This window comes from Lethenteron reissneri, chromosome 11 (assembly GCF_015708825.2).
Source record: "Lethenteron reissneri isolate LAM-NWPU_2019-01 chromosome 11, ASM1570882v1, whole genome shotgun sequence".
NCBI classification, from domain to species: Eukaryota; Metazoa; Chordata; class Hyperoartia; order Petromyzontiformes; family Petromyzontidae; genus Lethenteron; species Lethenteron reissneri.
In genome coordinates this window covers 1311108-1332512 of record NC_083789.1, presented here as the reverse complement: position 1 = coordinate 1332512, position 21405 = coordinate 1311108, and the positions used below count along the sequence as shown (strand labels likewise).

Genomic DNA, 21405 nt, shown 5'->3' with positions numbered 1-21405 from the left:
CTCTTCCTCGCGGTCGTCGTCCTCGTAGTCGTCCGCGGGGGTGCCCGCCCGCTCGTCCTCGTAGCGCTGCCGGGGGGGGTGTCCCGCGCCTCTCGGAGCCAACGTCGCCGGTGTTCGGGAGCGGCTCGTGGGACTCTGCCTCCATTGCCCTGCGCAACACGTGACCCGGATCAATTGATGGCGGCGTCCACGCGACGACTCCGACGCCGGCGAGTGCGTGCAGAAGCGAGGCAGATGCCACCGCCACTCCCGCCACGGCGTAACGGTCAGCATGCCGCACAATGTCAAGGGTTTATTAAATCCCCGCACCTCTATCCACATGCCAGTATAAATGGTTAGGCCGCAGTTAATCGATTGTCAGGTCACGTGTGGAGGGTTCAAGTGTGGGACCTCCTCACCATTCCAAGATGTGTGGCCAGCAGGAAAGAGTAGGCCAAACTACTCGCTGCAGGGTCTCTCTCGAGCACCCCTTTGTGAAGGCCCTTCAGCCAGCAGTGGTGTGAGCAGGGAATTACAGGGCTGCACCTCTACAACTATACACCTCAAGTCAACGCATGGATGCTCAAACAGCGATGTAAATTGGTGATGTAAATCGGCAATAATTGTAATTCAGCACCAGGATTTCAGAGAGCAAACAGCTTCTTTTAGGGACTGGCACGGAATGGAGAGGAGCCCGGGAGATTGAAACACATCACATTCCCACACACGCACACACACACACACACACAGGCTGCGGGGATGTGGATACGAGGCAGGAGGGAGGAGAGTAGAACAACAAGGAGCTGAAACAGCACGAGAAGCAAGCACGCTAGGGACACGGTAGAAGGAAAACTGCTCCAAAGGATAGGGCAGGACTTACGCGGTGCGATCACACGCGGCGGATGGAGGGAAGCCATACTCTTACTCTTAGTTCTTTCGGTAAAGTCACGTAAGTAAAAAAATGAAATTAAAATTAATACAAATTAAATAATAAAAATCACGACGTTTCGGAGGCAACACAAGTCTCCGTCATCAGGTGGGACCGTCACAGCCACGTGACTTTACCGAAAAAACTAAGAGTATGAATCCTTACAGTCACGAAAGCTTCAAATCTGGAGGAAAGCCACTTGGCGAGGTGGTCCGTTGAGTCGGGGATTGAGAGAATGGGGCGAGGACGAGGTGTCAATCTGGTGTCAATCTGGTGTCACGAAGGACTTGAAAGGGAGGGGATGGGACCGGAGAGCGATGGACACAGAAGAGGGATCTCGAGAGAGGTTGTCTACCAAGCCGGGCCGTGCCTGGATACAGGCTGGTTGAGAATGATGACGGCAACGATGCACAACCTAAGAAAAATAAACCAACAGCCTTGTTACCGTCAGGCGATTGGCTCGCTCGTACGTGTGTGCAGCCGACACGAACTGCGACGGCCATACAATACAGTGCGGGGATAAACACCGCACGCCAAAACACGCCGGTAAATGCTTTTGGAGACTCGTCGCTATCATCGTGCGAAGATATCCGTGCAGGCGCGATTATGTCAGTTTTACACGCACGCTGGACGCGTTGATGCACAGCCCTGGCGTGGACGAGAGCCTCTGAAAGCTACGTGGGTCATGGGGGTTATTTGACCATACTTCGCCAAGCTGGGCAGTGTGGGTTGGTGGCGGCCAGCTGGAACGATGGATCGTGCTGCATCCCCCTCCGATACGCACCACGCAGCAACGCAGCCTACAGCACCTGATACGCAAGCGGAGGGGTAGCCCAGCCAAGCGCTATCCAGGCTCAACCCCGCTTAGCTTGCGAGTGCCGACGCGACCGGCCACGTTCCCTCGCGATGTTGGTCACAGGCGCGCACTGTACGGTGTAATACATCTCATATAAATAACACAATCAAATTATTCAGAAAAAACAACCCCCACAACATTAAGAGTTTAGAAGAGCGAATATTACCGGGTATTTACAATCCATAACATCACTCGACAGCATTGTCCCCCCCTCACCCCTCCATTTAAATGTGCACGCTGCTAATGTGTATTTATCATACGGCGCTCATCAGCCGTCTCCCTCATTAGAAATGCGACACGCTCCCCTGCATGTGAGCACGCCACCACCGCCGCCACGGCCCCGGCTCGTGTCTGTGGCGGCACCCTGCATACTAATGCCACAGCTGTTGCCAGCGCCCCCCTCCCCACGCCGCCAGCCAGCCAGCCAGCCGCAAAGTGGCAAAAGCAGATGCGGCGACGTTTAATTCGAGCTCGGCTCCAGATGAAACCTCCACGTTCATCGCTTCTCCCCTAGAAGATGCCACTTCTCCGCTGGGTTCTCTGGGTTCTTTTCAAAAGCTCCGAGAAAATGTTGACGTCGAAAAACTCTGGGGAAATGTGGAGTTTTCAGAGATGGCACCGACTCGTTCATTCATTCATTCATAGATAACGCCCCGCTAAAATATGACATAATTTTACGGATAAAATGAGGAGTCATACCCAAGCGTCGACACACCTCGACGCTCGCCAAATACCTGAACAATCTTCTCCGTAACATATGCAGATCTCTCACGGTACTCGATCAGCTGCTGAGAAGAACGAGGGCCATTATACATCGGTGGGGTGTTCATAAATGGCTAACCCTCCACATCGCAATTGCAATTCGCCACGAACGGTGCGAAGGGCAGTCTTGCCTTATGCGCTTTCATTCTCCAGCGCGTTTTCAACAATGCGGCAGTGGAGACTGGCGGCAATGCGGAGAGAATAAACATCAGACGGCATATTCTCCACACTCGCTCGCCTGCATCGCAGCATCTCCAGCGAGCGAGCGAGCGAGGGCACAACAGGGAATCGGCGGCATTATTCATTCTCTGCGCATGAACGAATTGTTTTGTCTGGCCCGATGATTGACAATCTGCGGATGTTGTACTCTCTTGAAATGTTGAGCTTCCTGAAGTTTTGTGAAAAAAAAACATGCAATTGTTATCTTACAATTACGGGGCTGTTTTACAGTCTACATATGATTCATGCTGTTGCTGCACCTCCAAAGCCTTGCCTCGCTCCTTAACCCTTTCTCCCTTGTCCCACTCATATAACTGTCGGTCTAAATCAACATACGTCACGTGCTGTAACACAGTCTTCTGCGATGTGTGCGTTTGTATGCTGGAAGGCGCATTTCAATCATTTTAGATTCACAGCGCCATTCACTCTGCCAATGACCTGTTGGACAATTGACTTACGGCTAAAATTGAATGCCGGTGTATCGCTTAAGAAAGCGTAGAGCGTACATTTTAATTTAGAGTCGTAACATTCTCAAGGGCAGGTTTGGTATTCAAATACTGTACACGGCTGTGGGTTTCTGTTGAGACGGTTGTGTAAGGCTTCCACGGACATAGACGCTGGCTTAAAACAAGACGCACACGGTGATGTCCGAAGACATTTGAACAGGTCCAGGGAACGTCAGCGGCAAACAACATCCAAGTCTGCTTTGTCCAATGACATCACTCTGACCACGCACTTCATGCGGGTCACGGTGAAGGTCACAACGCATCCGCTAGACAGGACTTGTAGGCCTTGTAGCTAAACAGGACTTGTAGCGGCACGATGTCGTGGGTAGCAAAAGGCAGTGCAAACAAATCCACCGTTGGACTGTACTCCTACGCTCTCGTGTCTATGCTCACCGACTTCATCAACCCGCACGGAAGTATGGTCAAGTCACCTCCGCAAGCGCGCTAAGGGGAGGCGCTCGGAATCGTCATCTTTCTTTCTCCTGGAGGAACCCGATGAGCGTGAGGGCTGTACGCACGTGCACAGGTATACAATCGGAAATTTTAGTATCCACGAATACATTAATCGTACCTCTATGTATTCTTTACAATGCCAGTGAGATGAATACATCTCAGTGACACAAAATTCACAACTAAACAATCTAGCCAGGCCATTGGGCAACCTCTAATTTATACGGGAGATTACTGGGATGCATCCTTGTTTCCGGAGAATTCCGGATACAGCATTGCAATAGTCACCATATAGAGATACTGTGACACTACGACGCATTCCCAGAAATCACGTAACGAGAACATACAAAGCAAGGCGACACACGAGGGCCCGTGCGCAGAGACGCACTCGCACACACAAACCCCCACTCACACACACACACAAACCCCCACTCACACACACACACAAACCCGCACTCACACACACACACAAACCCCCACTCACACACACACAAACCCCCACTCACACACACACAAACCGGCACTCACACGCACACAAACCCGCACTCACACACACACACAAACCCGCACTCACACGCACACAAACCCGCACTCACACACACACACAAACCCGCACTCACACACACACGCACACAAACCCCCACTCACACGCACACAAACCCCCACTCACACACACACAAACCGGCACTCGCACACACACAAACCGGCACTCACACGCACACAAACCGGCACTCACACGCACACAAACCGGCACTCACACGCACACAAACCCGCACTCACACGCACACAAACCGGCACTCACACGCACACAAACCGGCACTCACACGCACACAAACCCCCACTCACACAAACCCCCACTCACACGCACACAAACCCCCACTCACACGCACACAAACCCCCACTCACACGCACACAAACCCCCACTCACACGCACACAAACCCCCACTCACACGCACACAAACCCCCACTCACACACGCACACAAACCCCCACGCACACGCACACAAACCCCCACTCACACACGCACACAAACCCCCACGCACACGCACACAAACCCCCACTCACACACGCACACAAACCCCCACGCACACACGCACACAAACCCCCACGCACACAAACCCCCACTCACACACGCACACAAACCCCCACTCACACACGCACACAAACCCCCACTCACACACGCACACAAACCCCCACACACACGCACACAAACCCCAACTCACACACACACACAAACCCCAACTCGCACACACACACAAACCCCAACTCGCACACACACACAAACCCCAACTCACACACACACACAAACCCCAACTCACACACACACACAAACCCCAACTCACACACACACACACAAACCCCAACTCACACACACACACACAAACCCCAACTCACACACACACACAAACCCCAACTCACACACACACACAAACCCCAACTCACACACACACACAAACCCCAACTCACACACACACACAAACCCCAACTCACACACACACACAAACCCCAACTCACACACACACAAACCCCAACTCACACACACACACAAACCCCAACTCACACACACACACAAACCCCAACTCACACACACACACACAAACCCCCACTCACACACACACAAACCCCCACTCACACGCACACAAACCCCCACTCACACGCACACAAACCCCCACTCACACGCACACAAACCCCCACTCACACGCACACAAACCCCCACTCACACACGCACACAAACCCCCACGCACACACGCACACAAACCCCCACGCACACAAACCCCCACTCACACACGCACACAAACCCCCACTCACACACGCACACAAACCCCCACTCACACACACACAAACCCCAACTCACACACACACACAAACCCCAACTCGCACACACACACAAACCCCAACTCACACACACACACAAACCCCAACTCACACACACACACAAACCCCAACTCACACACACACACAAACCCCAACTCACACACACACACAAACCCCAACTCACACACACACACAAACCCCAACTCACACACACACACAAACCCCAACTCACACACACACACAAACCCCAACTCACACACACACACAAACCCCAACACACACACACACAAACTCCAACTCACACACACACACAAACCCCAACTCACACACACACACAAACCCCAACTCACACACACACACACAAACCCCCACTCACACACACACACAAACCCCCACTCACACACACACAAACCCCAACTCACACACACACAAACCCCCACTCACACACACACAAACCCCCACTCACACACACACAAACCAGCACTCACACACACACAAACCCCCACTCACACACACACACACACAAACCCCAACACACACACACACAAACCCCCACTCACGCACACACAAACCCCCACTCACACACACACAAACCCCCACTCACACACACACACAAACCCCCACTCGCGCACACACACACACAAACCCGCACTCGCGCACACACAAACCCGCACTCGCGCACACACAAACCCGCACTCGCGCACACACAAACCCGCACTCGCGCACACACAAACCCGCACTCGCGCACACACAAACCCGCACTCGCGCACACACAAACCCGCACTCGCGCACACACAAACCCGCACTCGCGCACACACAAACCCGCACTCGCGCACACACAAACCCGCACTCACGCACACACAAACCCCCACTCACGCACACACAAACCCGCACTCACGCACACACAAACCCCCACTCACACACACACAAACCCCCATTCACACGCACACAAACCCGCACTCACACACACACAAACCCCCAATCACACACACACAAACCCCCACTCACACACACACAAACCCCCACTCACACACACACAAACCCCCGCTCACACACACACACAAACCCCCACTCACACACACACAAACCCCCACTCACACACACACAAACCCCCACTCACACACACACAAACCCCCACTCACACACACACAAACCCGCACTCACACTCACACACACACAAACCCCCACTCACACACACACAAACCCCCACTCACACACACACAAACCCCCACTCACACACACACAAACCCCCACTCACACACACACAAACCCCCACCCGCGCACACACAAACCCCCACCCGCGCACACACAAACCCCCACCCGCGCACACACAACCCGCACTCACGCACACAAACCCCCACTCACACACACACAAACCCCCACTCACACACACACAAACCCGCACTCACACACACACAAACCCCCACCCGCGCACACACAAACCCGCACTCACGCACACACAAACCCCCACTCACACACACACAAACCCCCACTCACACACACACAAACCCACTTACACACACACACAAACCCCCACTCACACACACACAAACCCACTTACACACACACACAAACCCGCACCCAGCGCGGTACGAGCGAGCGACGGTTCCCGCCGTAGTGGCGATTCTTGCACAGCACCCTTGGGTGGTAGACGTCTCGCGCGGCGTCTGTCAGAGTTCACACCCATGCAGGCGCGCGCAGGCGCAGGCACAGGCACGCGCAAACACGCGCACGCACGCCACACACGCACACACACGCGCGCGTGCTCCTGCACACCCACAACAAAGACAAGGGTAGCCTGAAAAGACAGTTAGGGCAAGTGCCGCTAGAGAACACCTATGAAGGCCAGCACGGCACACGAGGGAGGGGTGGGTGGCCAGCACCACGCCCGACTGCCTTTGTCTCCCCAGTGGTGAAGTTTACACACCGCACCAGGTACTCATTTGAGGCTGAGTCAACCCAGGGGAGGCCCATGACCGGTTCAGATAATCGTCACTGGTGTTGGCCGTGAGCGGGCATCGAACCCGTGTTGCCGGGTTTGTAGCGCAGCGCGCTAACCGCTACACTACCGCTCCCCATAGGAGGCACGCACGTGCACACACACACACACATGCGCACTTCTGCACACGCGCGCTCACAAACATTCACGGACTAAGTGCGCTGCAGTGCACATATTTTACGCGATAAAAACGCGAAAATAAAACGTCTCGTTGCCCATCTTGCCAAACAAACGACACGAATCTGGGCATTTGTAAGGTAGTAAGCTGCGCGTAGGAGTAATTTGTTTATCGCGACCGTGTGGTTTTCGTGAATGTGTGTAAAGTGTCCGCGGACAGATGGCCCAAAGGATGGGATGTGTTTTACAGAGCATAGCAATTGCAACTCATCGACTTCCTTACAAAAGGAAAATGTATTTGATAGATTTGAGAAATGCTCGACAAATGTCATGCAGACTATGCAATCAGGTATTACAACTGTGAGTCATGACCCCACTCTCAAACCCTTTGCACAACACAGCTGGTTCTTCTACAGGGTAGCGATTTCTCTTATAAATGACCACGAGCTTACGGAACAGACGCTCCATGAGCATAAGATCCCACTGCACACTAATACACTCCAGTGAACATTACAGCCGATTGAGTTTTCCTCTGTGCATTAGTTTGTATTCACAATTGTAATTATTGTGTTCATTGCTAAGATATTTATATCTGCTATGCCCTTTGTTTCATTTGTCATTGACACGAAAATGTAACATTGGCGCAGCCAGGAAATGTCAAGTTCACGTCACTACTCGCAGAAGAGGCTCCACTCGAGGGAGCCGAAGAGAACCTTTCGCGAGGGTGTTTGGACAACTCTTCAATGCCGGCCCGACATCTTTAAAGATGTGGGGAGCACCCACACTTTATCCCACCGCACACGACCTGTCGATCAACTGTGGGATACCCGTTTATACCGCTGGGTAAGACTGAGGCCTGGGCCATTCAAGAAACTTGCACAGACTGCCACACCGGGAGATTAAATCGGACCGATGACCTCTGGATTCGCGAGTCCAATGCTCTAACCATTGCACAAAGGCAGCATCCCTCTGCTCAAGAGATGCAAATCCAACAGCCGATACACTACTCCGCGTAACAAGCTGCTCAGCCCACGGGAATATCACCACAATACGAGACACGGCAAGAGAGCCTCTGTTGTGCTCCCAGAGCCACTGCACGAACCATCTCAAAGCAGTCCTCCCACGTGCAGCCTGCTGTATGCACAATGAAATTGCATCTCCACTGCAGATACCATCCATACCACCTCCGTCAAATTTCATTATGCCGATAACATCGCTAACTGCCGATCATGAACAGACACATATTGGCAATGACGCAACTAAAATCAAGCGAGTGCACTCCGTCACCGCGAGAGTCGTACGACCGTGCTGGCTAAAGGGGAATTGTGATCTCGGGGCGTGCTACTGCTTGGCTGTATTAGTTACCAAAGATAAACGAGATTTCAGGATGCCATCCGAGGGTAATTAGAAACAGGGCAGAGGGGGCAAGGGCACTCGTAGCAACACCAAATATGTTGCTTCCAGGAGGCAAAATAATTCCAAATTCGGGCTCAGACGTATTCAAACAGGTATAGTCACAGTCATATGCATCACACCAGGCCGAAATCAGTCATGTTGGGAAAACTGCTAGATTTGTTGCACGGGATGCCCCAACAATGCAAAAACTCATGACATCTCAGTCACACAATCCAGACACTCACTTTGGCAATGCGGACGCTGACAACTCATTGCACCTTTTGGGAGATTAAATCAACATCTGACATCACCCACAACCCAACCTCACCTGCATCGGTTTTCCTCCAAACTAGGACCCACAGCAAACAGACGAGTCTCTGCCTTTAAACATTGGGCATTTCACCAGCACTGTTTTAAACAAGCCTGACTCTGCTCATGAGCAACTCAATGTCGAAACCAATGCTGCTGAACGGATGTGCTCGCAGGAGAAACGTGCGCCCAATGAGACGTGTAAGCAACACTTTTTTCAAAATAGAGTAAGAAGCATCTACTATAATTATTTTCTGGAGTCCCCAATCCCCAAGGACCCAGGACCCCTGGGGGTCGGGGGGAGACGCATTTCTGGAGCCCAGCCCCAGACTGCTCCGGCCGAAATGAAGTCACGAGTCCAGAGGTGACAGGCAGATGCTTTATAATCTGCCTGAAGCAAAGTACGGTCAGCCGCAGAGACACCAGCGCGGTGCAAGGTGCCTGGGATGTGATTACGTATGCAGAAAGTGTCAGTGCATTACATATGCGCCCATCGATGTGGTCGTTATGTAACATCCCGTACACTTACATGGGGATTCATTCTTTGTGTTTGACATTGAACAATGTATAATGCACCTTTTTATGGGTTTAGATTTGGTGTCATAGTAACCTAGGTCTGTCGTGAAAACGCACCAAGGTTATCACACCGTTAACATTCACAAACTGCCAAAACTATAAACCGTAAAGACATTTTCTCGTCGTCCTTTAAACAAAGCCAAAAACACATTATGATATTTCTGACTTCATCTCAAATCATTAACGTGATTCACATTCTGCCAAGGTAATATTCATGTAACTATTGCCCAATGGGTTTTACCTGTGTCAAAATAAACGAAGCTATCGCATGAGTGCTCACTTATTCAGCATTGTTATGTTAATTGCCACAAGCGACGATGAACAAAATGTGTGTATTTAACAACACACCCAGTTCAGAGGGCACACAACGATGACGGGAATTCACATCTGCGTCGGGTCTAAACGCAGCGGGCGCAGGCGAGGCGCCAGGAGAGGGGATGCGCAGACAGCTTGAGAGGAAATTCACGAAGCTGCCCGATCATGGCAGCGTCCAAATCCAACCACCCCTCGTCAACAAGTCTTATGCAAGAGGGACAACCGGAGGGAACAGAGAGTAATTCGGGTAGCTCCCTCTGAGGTTTACAAAAAAAACACGAAATGGGACGTACCACGGGAAGAATACACTCTCACCATGCCAGAAGAGGGGAGAGATTGGCGTGTAAATGCATCGTCTCGAGCGGCGTGCGGTTGTTTTCTCCGTTACGTCACTGACAAGAGTGCGAGGGATGGAGGCAGGGAAGGAGAGAGCGGTGCACCCACCGTCGTCGAGGGACGCCTCGCCGCTGCTGTAGCCGTCGTGCGGCGAGGGGGCGGTGGGGGTCGGGCTCGGGCGCGTGGCGGCCCGCGGCGTGCCGGCCCGCGGCGTGCCGGCCTGCGTGCGGCCCGCCGCCGCCGCCTGCACGGCCCTCTCCGACGCGGTGGCAGAGCGGAAGCTGTGCGAGCGCGACACGCTCTCCTCGAACTTCCCCATCACCTCCTCGTCGCTGTCCGACGAGGACACGTCATCTCCGTCGATCTCCTCCTCGCGGCCGCCACCACCACCACCTCCTCCTCCTCCGCCACCTCCTCCTCCGTAGCTGCGCACTGCTGGGCCCGGGCCGGGTGGAGCACACGGAGAGCGGAAAGAGAAATGTTCCAGCGTCCGATTACTTTGTAAGTTCGCACGCGGAGAGGAGCAACTTTCAGAATGAGATTCGTTATTTAGAGCGGAGGAATCCAATGGGCTGTGAAAGCTCTTTTTCACAAATGTCCAGCAGGGTCACGTCAGCAAGTCACAACAACAGACCATAAACGCACGCTTCATTAAACAGGTTCATCATCGCCGTCATCGTCACATCCATCACCATTTCCTGCATTCGCAATTTTCGATGCGGGGCAGAAATACATTTTTGGGAGACTGTAATCTATTTTGATGAATATATTTTTAAATAACTGATAACAAAAAAGTGACTGCACACGAGACATCACCAGAAGGTTCTCCCCGAGCAGAGCACGTGGCAGCCTGACATGCCCAAAGGGCATGGATGGGGTGTGTGTGTGAGCGTGTGCATGGGGTGGATATGTTTGAATGGGGTGTGCGAGTGTGTGAATGGGGTCTGTATGAACGTGTTGTGTAAATAGGGGGGTGTGTACGAATGCAAAAGCTGGACATGATACTTGAGGGGGCTCAGCCCTGTCAACCCGAGCCACCAGCTTGCCTGACATTCCCATTTCATAAAGCAGTCTCGGCAACACGTCTCTCTGTCCGTCCTTCTCACACGTCCATTACCATCATCACAACGTCGTCCATCACCATGACAATGTCGTCTCTTCGTTTTTACTTGCCGCGTTTCCCCACTCACAGCCGCTCCCGGATGAGGGTCTTCTTTATGGAGTCTCTTCTCGTCTCTTTCACCACACTTACTCCGTTCCTGCTGACCGTATGTTACTATCCTCTCCGTTGAGCCACGTTTCCACCGCATATTGCGTGGATTACAAACCCTGTCAATCCACACAGTTCACCCGCGTTCTTGTACAGGGAAATTGAGTTTTCAGGTCCATACGGCGCACAGCCGTTTCAATACGGGCAACAACATTTTTTTGTCAATTTGTTTGTGTTTCTCCCCTGTGATGGGACTTTGTAGGATGAACGTTGAGATTTATAAGGGCACGAGGTGACCAATAAGGTCTCAATTGGTCTGTAATAAGGTAGGCACTGATAAGGGGTTGACAGGTTTGGGATTGCTGGAAAATAAATATTTTTTATATTAGACCATTTCGCAAACTACACCCTTCACACTGCTGTAGAATCCCCAGGCCTTCTCTGGATCCACGTATTCACCTCTCTTACATCTTTCCTGTCATGGTAAACAAACTCCCCGAGGACTTCTTACGGAACCCACTAGTCCCATGGCCTTCAGCAAAGTGCAGATTCAGAAGCATTGATTCAGTACAAGCAAACTCTGGACCAGTTTCCACATATACTGTCTCATCAGCAGTCAAACTTGCTTGAATCAATGCTGGTTAAGTGGCAGATGTTATAAGCAAGAGCCCTCTCTTTAAGATATTGGTCATAGTGTGACACTAAATGATATAAAATGCAACACAAATCAATGCTGCCGAGTTCATGCACTCCCAGACGGCCTTGGGGCCAATGGGTTGTGTAAAAATATACTTTCATGTGGAGAGACAGATAAATTATGGAGACGTAGCATTCTCTTTTGTTATTCATATTCACCACAATGACGCGAGATAATGTTCTGCTAAACCTTAGCACTCAAAATGTTCTACCAGGAGACCCAAAGGAAAGTAAAAGAAGAGACAGATTAGAAGGAGTTAACTGAGAAACGGGAAGGTACAGACTGAAAGCAGCAACGTTACCGAGACGACAGTTAAGAACGAAGAAAGAAAGAGGAAAACACGTGGATTGCATGGATGAAAGGGGAGCGCAGGTCACAGAGTGGAACAGCAAGGACTTGTGGACGGAGCTCTTTCAAGGATCCCTCAAGGTTGATCACAGGGGAGACGAAAGTGATGTGGGAGAAGATGAGGCTGACTAGGATGATAAAGATGGGTCGTCATTAGACAGAGCTAGAAAGAACAAAGGGCCTATGGAGAGAAAGCGAAACCCCAATGGATCGGCAGAAAATAACTCTACCAATTTATAAGGACACAGGAAGTGTGGAAATTACAGAAGGGTAACATTACTGTGGCACGCTGCCAGAAAAAAAGAGTTATCGACGGAAACGTTGGGAATGAGGTCGATAGATCCTTGACACAAGAGCCCCGTTCATCCAGATGGGCGGAGGTCCGTCACTGATGCTGTATTTGTTAAATCTGTGAAGTCATGGAAGAGCATTTTGGAGGATGGCAGAACAACGGTCAAGGTATTTTCCTCGACACTGACGCCACGATAAGCAGCGCGGTGTGGAAACGCTTAAGAGGAAGCAAACGATAGGGAGCTGCCAGACAGAATGGAGGGACGACAGCGGGTGTGCGGACGCTGCGTAGGAACACAGTTGGGATGTTGTGGATGGTTTAAAGTGAATCGAGAGTTATTGTGGGGTCGTGTGCCGTCACCTGTACAGATAAGAGCCGCAAGTAAGCAGTAAACCGACACAGGAAGGGTGACGGCAAGCAGTAAACCGATACAGGGTGACATCAATGCTCCTTGTAGATGATAAAGATACATGGGCAGAGAATAGAGAGGCAACGCAAACACCCTCGCATCTGTGCGTAGACGGGATTGAAGAGACGGGATTGGAGGTGAACGAAGTTCAGCGTGGCTGAACTGTGAAGCAACACAGAAGGGGAGATGAAAGCGATTGGATAACCTTTGAAAGTAGCAAGTGGATTAATGCACGCTGGTGCCAGTGGCTTTTTTTGCGTGCAAGAATTGAAGGGTGGTGCAACCAGACGCTTGCACTCATAACGAGCGAGACCGCTACGCGTGCGACCGAGTAACATTCGAGGGATAACGTTTCACCGACTGCATTTCATCACGGTGAGCAATGAAATGCACTGTATGATGACGCAGTCATGTTTTTCCAGATGGCAATCTTTTTTTGCCGTATGTAAAGTATATGTTGCAACCGGTATTTGACATAAAATATATAGGACATCACATTTTTACATAAATTGGAATTAATTATACGTTAAGAAGCAACTTTTTATTTTGACGGATGTTTGTTGTCATCAGACCGAATGGAAATGCGTCGATTAGTCCGTCACCCTGCACGAGTTGAATGGCCAACTCCACGTGTTTGGAGCATTTTCAATCAGGATGTGAAACTGGCCCCGGGAGAACATCATAGCCAGCCCCATTATGATGCAAATTGCCAAATCTGAGTCATAAAATAGACGCCTTCTCGTGACGATCCATGGCAGGTCCATAATGCTTCCGTGAACCATCAAGGATTTTCAATTTCGATGACAAATAACCGACTTAACCAGACAACTTCCTGTGCACACACGGGTGGGGCCCCACGCTCTGCCCGGTGACAACCATTTTGTTTTGCATCACGTGCGTGCAAATCGTCCACACGTTTAAATTACGATGACCCCATTCTCCGGATTGTAAGGCGCACGATTCACTCCCCGCCGCCACCCCCTTGTATTTTAAAGCAACGTGTTCCTGGTTTCTTAAAATCCGGAGCGTCTACTAATCTGTAGCTCTCGAGAATCCATGGGGTGGATTATAATATTATAATATTAATTATAATATTATAATAATAATTATAATATTATAATATTAATTATAATATTATAATATTAATTATAATGATATAATAATATGTAATTATTTTCATAATAATTATATTTTTATTCCGGCTCAGATCGAAGCGGAGCTCGTTGGCACCTTCTACGTGCACGCCGGTTTAGCCATCGGCTGCTCCGCACTCGTCGAGGGTCGGCAACTCGGTGGCCACGTGACCGCAAAGCTCGTCGGCAAAGGAGGAGCGATGACACCGAGGCGGCAAGAATAAACAGACGACCACATTCCACACGTTCACAACCAGTCCCCGACTCCACCTCCTCCTCGCCGATGTTTACGTTTCATCTGGGACATCCCACAACTCCCTTCCCCGCTATAACGAAGAGCCGACCGTGATATTAACGTGGGCAGCAGAGCCCATTGCGTTCAGGGAAACGAATATTTAACTCCATTTACTGCATTATTTTAACTGTAATGCATATGTTAATGGCGAAAAAAGCATTTCAAGGAAATATTGACTTAAAGCTTTCGTGACTGCTGGAATTCATATTCTTTGGGTATTTCGGTAAAGTCACGTAGATATTTCGATTTAAAGCTTTCGTGACTGCAGGGATTCATCTTCTTGGTTCTTTCGGTAAAGTCACGTAGAAGGAAAGTAATAAAATAATAAAAATAAAACATAATAAAATAAAATAATTCTCACGACGTTTCGGCTACAACGCAAGCAGCCGTCTTCAGGTGAAGAATGAGACACTACCAAGCTAGGAGCTTATATATACGCTGGGTTGGAGGTGCAAGAAGAGCGCCGTAACACGTAGATAGTTACAAAATTTATAAAAAATAAATAAAAACACGTTTCGAACACAAACCCAAAAAATATTTCAAGGAATTATTTATGTTTATTGATTTGATAAAACTGCGAGTGTTGCATTTTGCTGTCATCTTTAAACATGAAAACACTAATAAAATATATTAATGCGGTTGGTGATACAACCAGCCACCTACTGGGCCCCGGGTTAGCGTAAGGGTGATGATGGTCACAGTGTTGCAATGACCAAGGTTGGGAAGATATGCGTTTATGGTTCAAGGGTCTTAAGATCACTCATTAAATAAAATATTATAACTTGATATTAAAAAGAAACTCCTCTACACAATAATAATATTGACAAAAATGTAACTCGTTAAAAAAAACTGGAAAACCGCTTTGCAATTAAAAACTTCAATCATGTTCCTGCTTCGTTCAAATGACTCCAGAACAGAACAGCGCTAGAGGAACGAGTGGTGGCACCTAGCACAAGTGGAACAATCCACCCTGACCCATTCGATGATTCTAACTTGCCGACCGGCCTATACTGGACGTGTGAAAAAAGAGCTTCATAGCTCATCGGATTCCTCCTGCAGTCTAAATAAAGATTCAGATTAATTATTCAGATTCAAGGCCACGATAGATTTGAGAACCTACATTGTGGTGAATGTAGCGTCTACTCATGGCTGAACGGGGTGAACCTATTGCATGCAGCATGCGTGAATTGGAAAACATTGCTTCTAACCCAACTCGATGCTTTCGCCGCGAGCTTGGATATTGAAGGCATAATCAACGCAGCGTCACAGCATCTCTGTGATCTGGGTAAGGTGACTCACAGTATCTCGACAATGGCGTTACATGGGGCAGATAAGGGACTCACTCATGGGAGAGATAGGGGACTCACCTCGCACATCGCTCCCCAGTAACCCCATAAGACTGAAGGTCAATCAATAACCATAACTCCCCACAGCAGACAACGCGATAGACTGGGAAAGGTCCGTGCCTCGAAGCAATTCTTTTGACTATCTTCACTGCTCAGGTGTCCCACGGTCTCTCCCACAGCCCCGTCACTACTGCCTCCACCGCCTCCACCTAGCAGCTGACCTCCCCCCATGCCTCCTACTGATCCCACAGCTTGCTCTGGCTGCCGTGATATCGCCTTGTTATCCTCATCATCACACACACAACTATAATGGGGCAAGTGTGAGTTTGCTACTCTGTCCGACATTTTTTCAAGCGCATTTTTTAGGGCATAGCATGTGCGAAACGTGACTGTATTCAATTAAGTGTTGCCTTAATGTATTCTTTATGTCGGTAAACGTTTTTATTTAAAATGTGGGAAACATTACATGCGGTTTATGACATTCAGATTAGCGCGACGCGTTTACGCCACTGGTGACCCATTGAACAGTTGATCATCCAGCAGCACGACTCTGACGGACGATGATGCCTCTACTGTGGAAGCAAGTAGCAAGTCAGCGAGTTTCATTTTCAAAAGGTCAAGTCACTTAAACAGAGAAAGGAAGAAGACAAGAAACATTTATTTTAAACATTTATAAACAAAATTGCATTGCTTCAATTTCGGTAAAGAAAAATGTCATGTTCATTACTGAACTACACACTTCACACTTGGCCTATCGATTTATAAAAACTTGGGGACTTTTATTACATGTTGTAACCAATGGCGGAGCCAGGATTTTCAGGTAGGGGGGGCAACCCCTCCAGCAATGAAAAATGATAGAGTTGTTGTAACTAAGTAAGGACGTGTCCCTTGCTTTTCATTCGACGCGTGTGCGGCGATGGCGCAGCCATCGATCGAGGGTCGAATTCGAACCGCGCTGTGTGATCGGCATCGCGCTCGCTGAAGGTGTTGATGCCTTCAGGGAAGTCGTGTACTGTATACGCAACTGCGCACAATTCTGTGAGTCGCTTATAACTGCTTTGCCGTTACTTATTGCCAATTATGGACTCAGACTATTGTCCTATTATCTCATAGAGTCCATGGCACTTAATAATATGCTACACAGTGGCAGTGGGGGGTCACAAAATTCCGATTTATTACTAATAAACCCCACTGATCCAATCGGAATGGTAAATACGTTATTTTTGAAAAAAAATCCTTGATGTTATTGTATATCCATTTCTTACTTAGTAGTTTAGATTTCGCTCATTCTAACCTATGAAGCCATCGCCGTTGAACTTGAATCCCGAAGGCCCCTCGGCCCTCCGCAGAACCTAGGAGGTGCTGGCCCGAAACGTCGTGTAAACAAAGGGGCAAGTCATCATGGGACCCTCTATTAGTAAAGGGGCAAGTCTCAAACATCCACGCCGCCTCATTCCACCCAGCAGAGCAACCGGGTCGCCGCCGCGGCTAGCCGATCTCCAGATCGCGTGCGGTGAAGTATGGGTACTCCCACTGCTCTTCCTAAACGCGCTACCAGCGTAAAAGAGTAGGCCAAATACCCTCGCGAGCGGCTCCTCGAGATCGCCCACTCGAGTGGAGGCCTTTCCGCCAGCAGTGGCGTGAGCGAGATATCGCTGGGCTGTACCGTCGCCTGTTCGTGATAGGCTCATAACAAAGTTGGAGCTATTACCCCAACAGCAATATCAATGTACAAGAGCAATGCCGATTTAAATAAAGTGATGCCAACATGAACTCGGAACAAGCAAAGCTGTTTACACCGCAGTGGGCACAACCACGAGGGTGGCGCAACGCCGCCATCTGCTGGCCGCGTGCAGAACTGCACCGCGAGCCTCGTGCCAGGGCACCACCAGCACCGCCGTGCCAGGGCACCACCAGCACCGCCGTGCCAGGGCACCACCAGCACCGCCGTGCCAGGGCACCACCAGCACCGCCGTGCCAGGGCACCACCAGCACCGCCGTGCCAGGGCACCACCAGCACCGCCGTGCCAGGGCACCACCAGCACCGCCGTGCCAGGGCACCACCAGCACCGCCGTGCCAGGGCACCCACCAGCACCGCCGTGCCAGGGCACCACCAGCACCGCCGTGCCAGGGCACCACCAGCACCGCCGTGCCAGGGCACCACCAGCACCGCCGTGCCAGGGCACCACCAGCACCGCCGTGCCAGGGCACCACCAGCACCGCCGTGCCAGGGCACCACCAGCACCGCCGTGCCAGGGCACCACCAGCACCGCCGTGCCAGGGCACCACCAGCACCGCCGTGCCAGGGCACCACCAACACCACCGTGCCAGGGCACCACACACCGCCGTGCCAGGGCACCACCAACACCGCCGTGCCAGGGCACCACCAGCACCGCCGTGGACGTCAGCAAGCCACCACCACCACCACCACCACCTCACTCCCATTGGCGCCCGCCACAATCACCGGCACCTTCTTCTGCCCGGCTTGCTCCGAGTGAAACATTGCACCGAACACGCACTCTTGTTCTTTAGAGAAATAAGAATGTGCCGGCGTTGACCCGCGCACATTGCAATGCGAATATTCAACGTCGACGTGACCCCGTGTTCAAACAAGAATGGAGCGGTGCTCATCTCTCTTGGCAGCCCATTGCCAGGATGACAACTCCACATTCCTTTGGCGGGGGGGGGGGGGGGGGTCAGTGTGTTTTTTTTATCAAATGCAGATGTTAGACAACAAAATTGTCAATAATGTCAAAGGCAAACGATCACACCAAGCAAAGGCAGAAGAAAGGTCTTCACATTAGTTGCAAGAAACTGGATACGTCGAGAGGCAAAGAGGCCGCAGGGGGGTGCAGGCCGTGAAGTCGAGACGGTCAGCAGACAGCGAGCGCTGGGAGGTTCCATCTTTTCCTTTTAAATGCTTGAAAACTCCGAAGGAAGTAGAAGACAAAGGTCACACAGCCGAGCAGATTCGTTCCTCGTCTCGGTGGAAGCAGGAGAAGAGGCAGGACAGAGAGAGCCGGCAGCCAGGGAGGCAGCAAGTAGGCCCAGGCCCAAGTCCTGCGAGCAGCAGCAGCATCACGAGGGTGCAGCGGCCATCTCCTCGCAGCGCCCGGTCCCCCCCGTGCATCGCGAATCGATGCGTGCGGCTCCCGCTGCACCAGGTCAGCAGGAGGCCGCCGCCGTTATCAGCAGCGTATTCTCCAAATTACAAGACGTGCTTTTTCCCCTTTGAGGCGAGCGTGTCGTGAAAATGCGGTAGGAGTGAGAGACCAGATCTGTACAGCCTGATTGGCACAAGTGCGAGGCCAGTGCCACTCTCCCGAGCGTCTTATAATCTGGAGACGACACCCCGTGACCCTCGTACCATCTAACGCCACCCGCCCGCCGGACACGGTCAACCCTCGGCTGCCTTTTCAAGCGACTCGCCGCTCTCACCTGAGTTCCTGCTGCTCCCTTGACGATAGACGTCCGCGTGGTGGCCATCGCCGTACGAATTTCTGCTCGAGTTCCGTGATCGGCGCGGATCTTCCGGCAAGGGCGTGGGCCTCTCGTCCCGCTCGCCGTCGCCACGCTCCTCGTCGTCGTCGTCGTAGCGCTCGACCGCTTGCGCCCTCGTCTGCGCACGCGAGTCGCCTCTTCCGTGGCTGGAGCCGGGCGAGCGCCCCCCGTTGCGGTGCTCCCATTCGCCGTCGTCGGGCTGGGAGCCGCTTCGCGAATCGTCCGCGGCGTCCGTCGGCGGACTTCTGGTCGGCGTGGGACCTGTGATTTCCGAAGTCAGGTTCCCGATAGCCTCCGTCACGGAGTTCTTGGCCTGCTCCACAGCGGAGCCCAGCTGCTCCACCCAGGAGGACAGCGAGCCAAAGTTTCCCGAAAAGGCCATCGCCGCCCTGAGTCTCCCCCCGCGATCGTTTACTTTCTTCTGCCCGTGTCCTTCGCTTTGAATTTCAAATACCGAACTTGGTGCAAAATCTCCTCATGGCGGAAGAAAATAAGCGTCTTCACAACAGAAGGAAGAAAAAAAAATCATTAATAATACGACGTGAATACAGCGTTAACGGCTCTCTGCATCAAACAGGTCAATGATGGAACAAGACGGCATTGTTTACGCGTACCACGCGGATTAGAGCGGCGCACTCCGGAGGGCTCCATTAAGGCCGTGCAAGGTCCCCCCGGAGGGGCAAAAGGAGGCAGAGTGGAGGAGGTGGAGAGGGGCTCTTGGCAAAGCCGCGTAGAAGGAAACGGCTTGCGGGCGTTTGCACGTCACATTGAGGCCCCGGAGAAGAAGAATCGCCACCTGTGCAACCTTCCGCAAGCACACGGTGGGCGTGCACAGCCATCCTATTGACCGTCGACTGCAAAGTATTACCGTCGCTGTTATTGTGAACGGGTGCGATGGCTTTTGACCAATTTGGGAGACGCTTACATCGCCTTCATCAATCATGGATGCATTGACCGTGAGATGGCAGACAGCAAATGGTTCACCGTGCACTTAACAGTAGGGGGCTGCCGTGTGTGCGGAGCGGGACAATTGGGCTCTGGGGCCTCTGACTAATGGCGATGTTTCGGCGATACGCGGCGGTCCCCTTTATTCATTTAACACCGCTCGCGTTTACGTCCTGCCGAATCCATTGTGCCGTCATCGATGGCAAAGTGGGGGGTGGAGGGGGGGGGGGCGTTTTCACGTCTTACTTCTGCACGAGGTTCGCGCCGCTGTACGGTGGCGAGCGCATGCCCGCAGCGAAACGTTAATGCACTTTACTCTCGAGCAGTGCCAAGATGTGCACCACACTGGCGCACGCAGCACAACGTGTCGCAGTGTGCCTCGCCATTCATCTCGGCTTGCCAAGTGTTGTGTGTGTGTCTACTGGGGTAGAAATTCTAGATCCGTTTCAGTGGCTAAGTCAATATCAGGATTGAATTGATGTAACAGCACAAGCTGACATCTGGCAAGTTTAATCGGGAATAAATGTTTTATGTGCAAGTCTATCGTACTGCCTACGACCGAATCACCTGGGATGTGGCCAATCTCACCAGAGCTCAGACGCTAAGCGGGTTTGAGCCTGGATAGGCCTCGGATGGGCGCCCACCGTACATAAAACATGTGGCGTAG

The 21405-nt window shown here is 51.5% G+C and overlaps 1 protein-coding gene across 3 annotated transcripts in view; it reads right to left on the bottom strand.

Annotated features, from left to right (window-relative positions):
- The window catches only part of LOC133341251 (synaptotagmin-14-like), a 49555-nt gene that overhangs the window by 4895 nt on the left and 23255 nt on the right, over positions 1 to 21405 (bottom strand). The window contains exons 4-6 of one of the 3 annotated variants that reach the window (XM_061549737.1): positions 19731 to 20291; positions 10670 to 10996; positions 1 to 149 (exon numbers count right to left, since the gene is read on the bottom strand). The exon at positions 1 to 149 is cut by the window's left edge and continues 408 nt beyond it. In XM_061549737.1, the coding sequence (XP_061405721.1) occupies positions 1 to 149; positions 10670 to 10996; positions 19731 to 20175 (921 nt within the window). In that variant the 5' untranslated portion in view covers positions 20176 to 20291. The remainder of the gene's footprint in view (positions 150 to 10669; positions 10997 to 19730; positions 20292 to 21405) is intronic. The other 2 variants (XM_061549738.1, XM_061549739.1) reach the window with 2 other exon arrangements.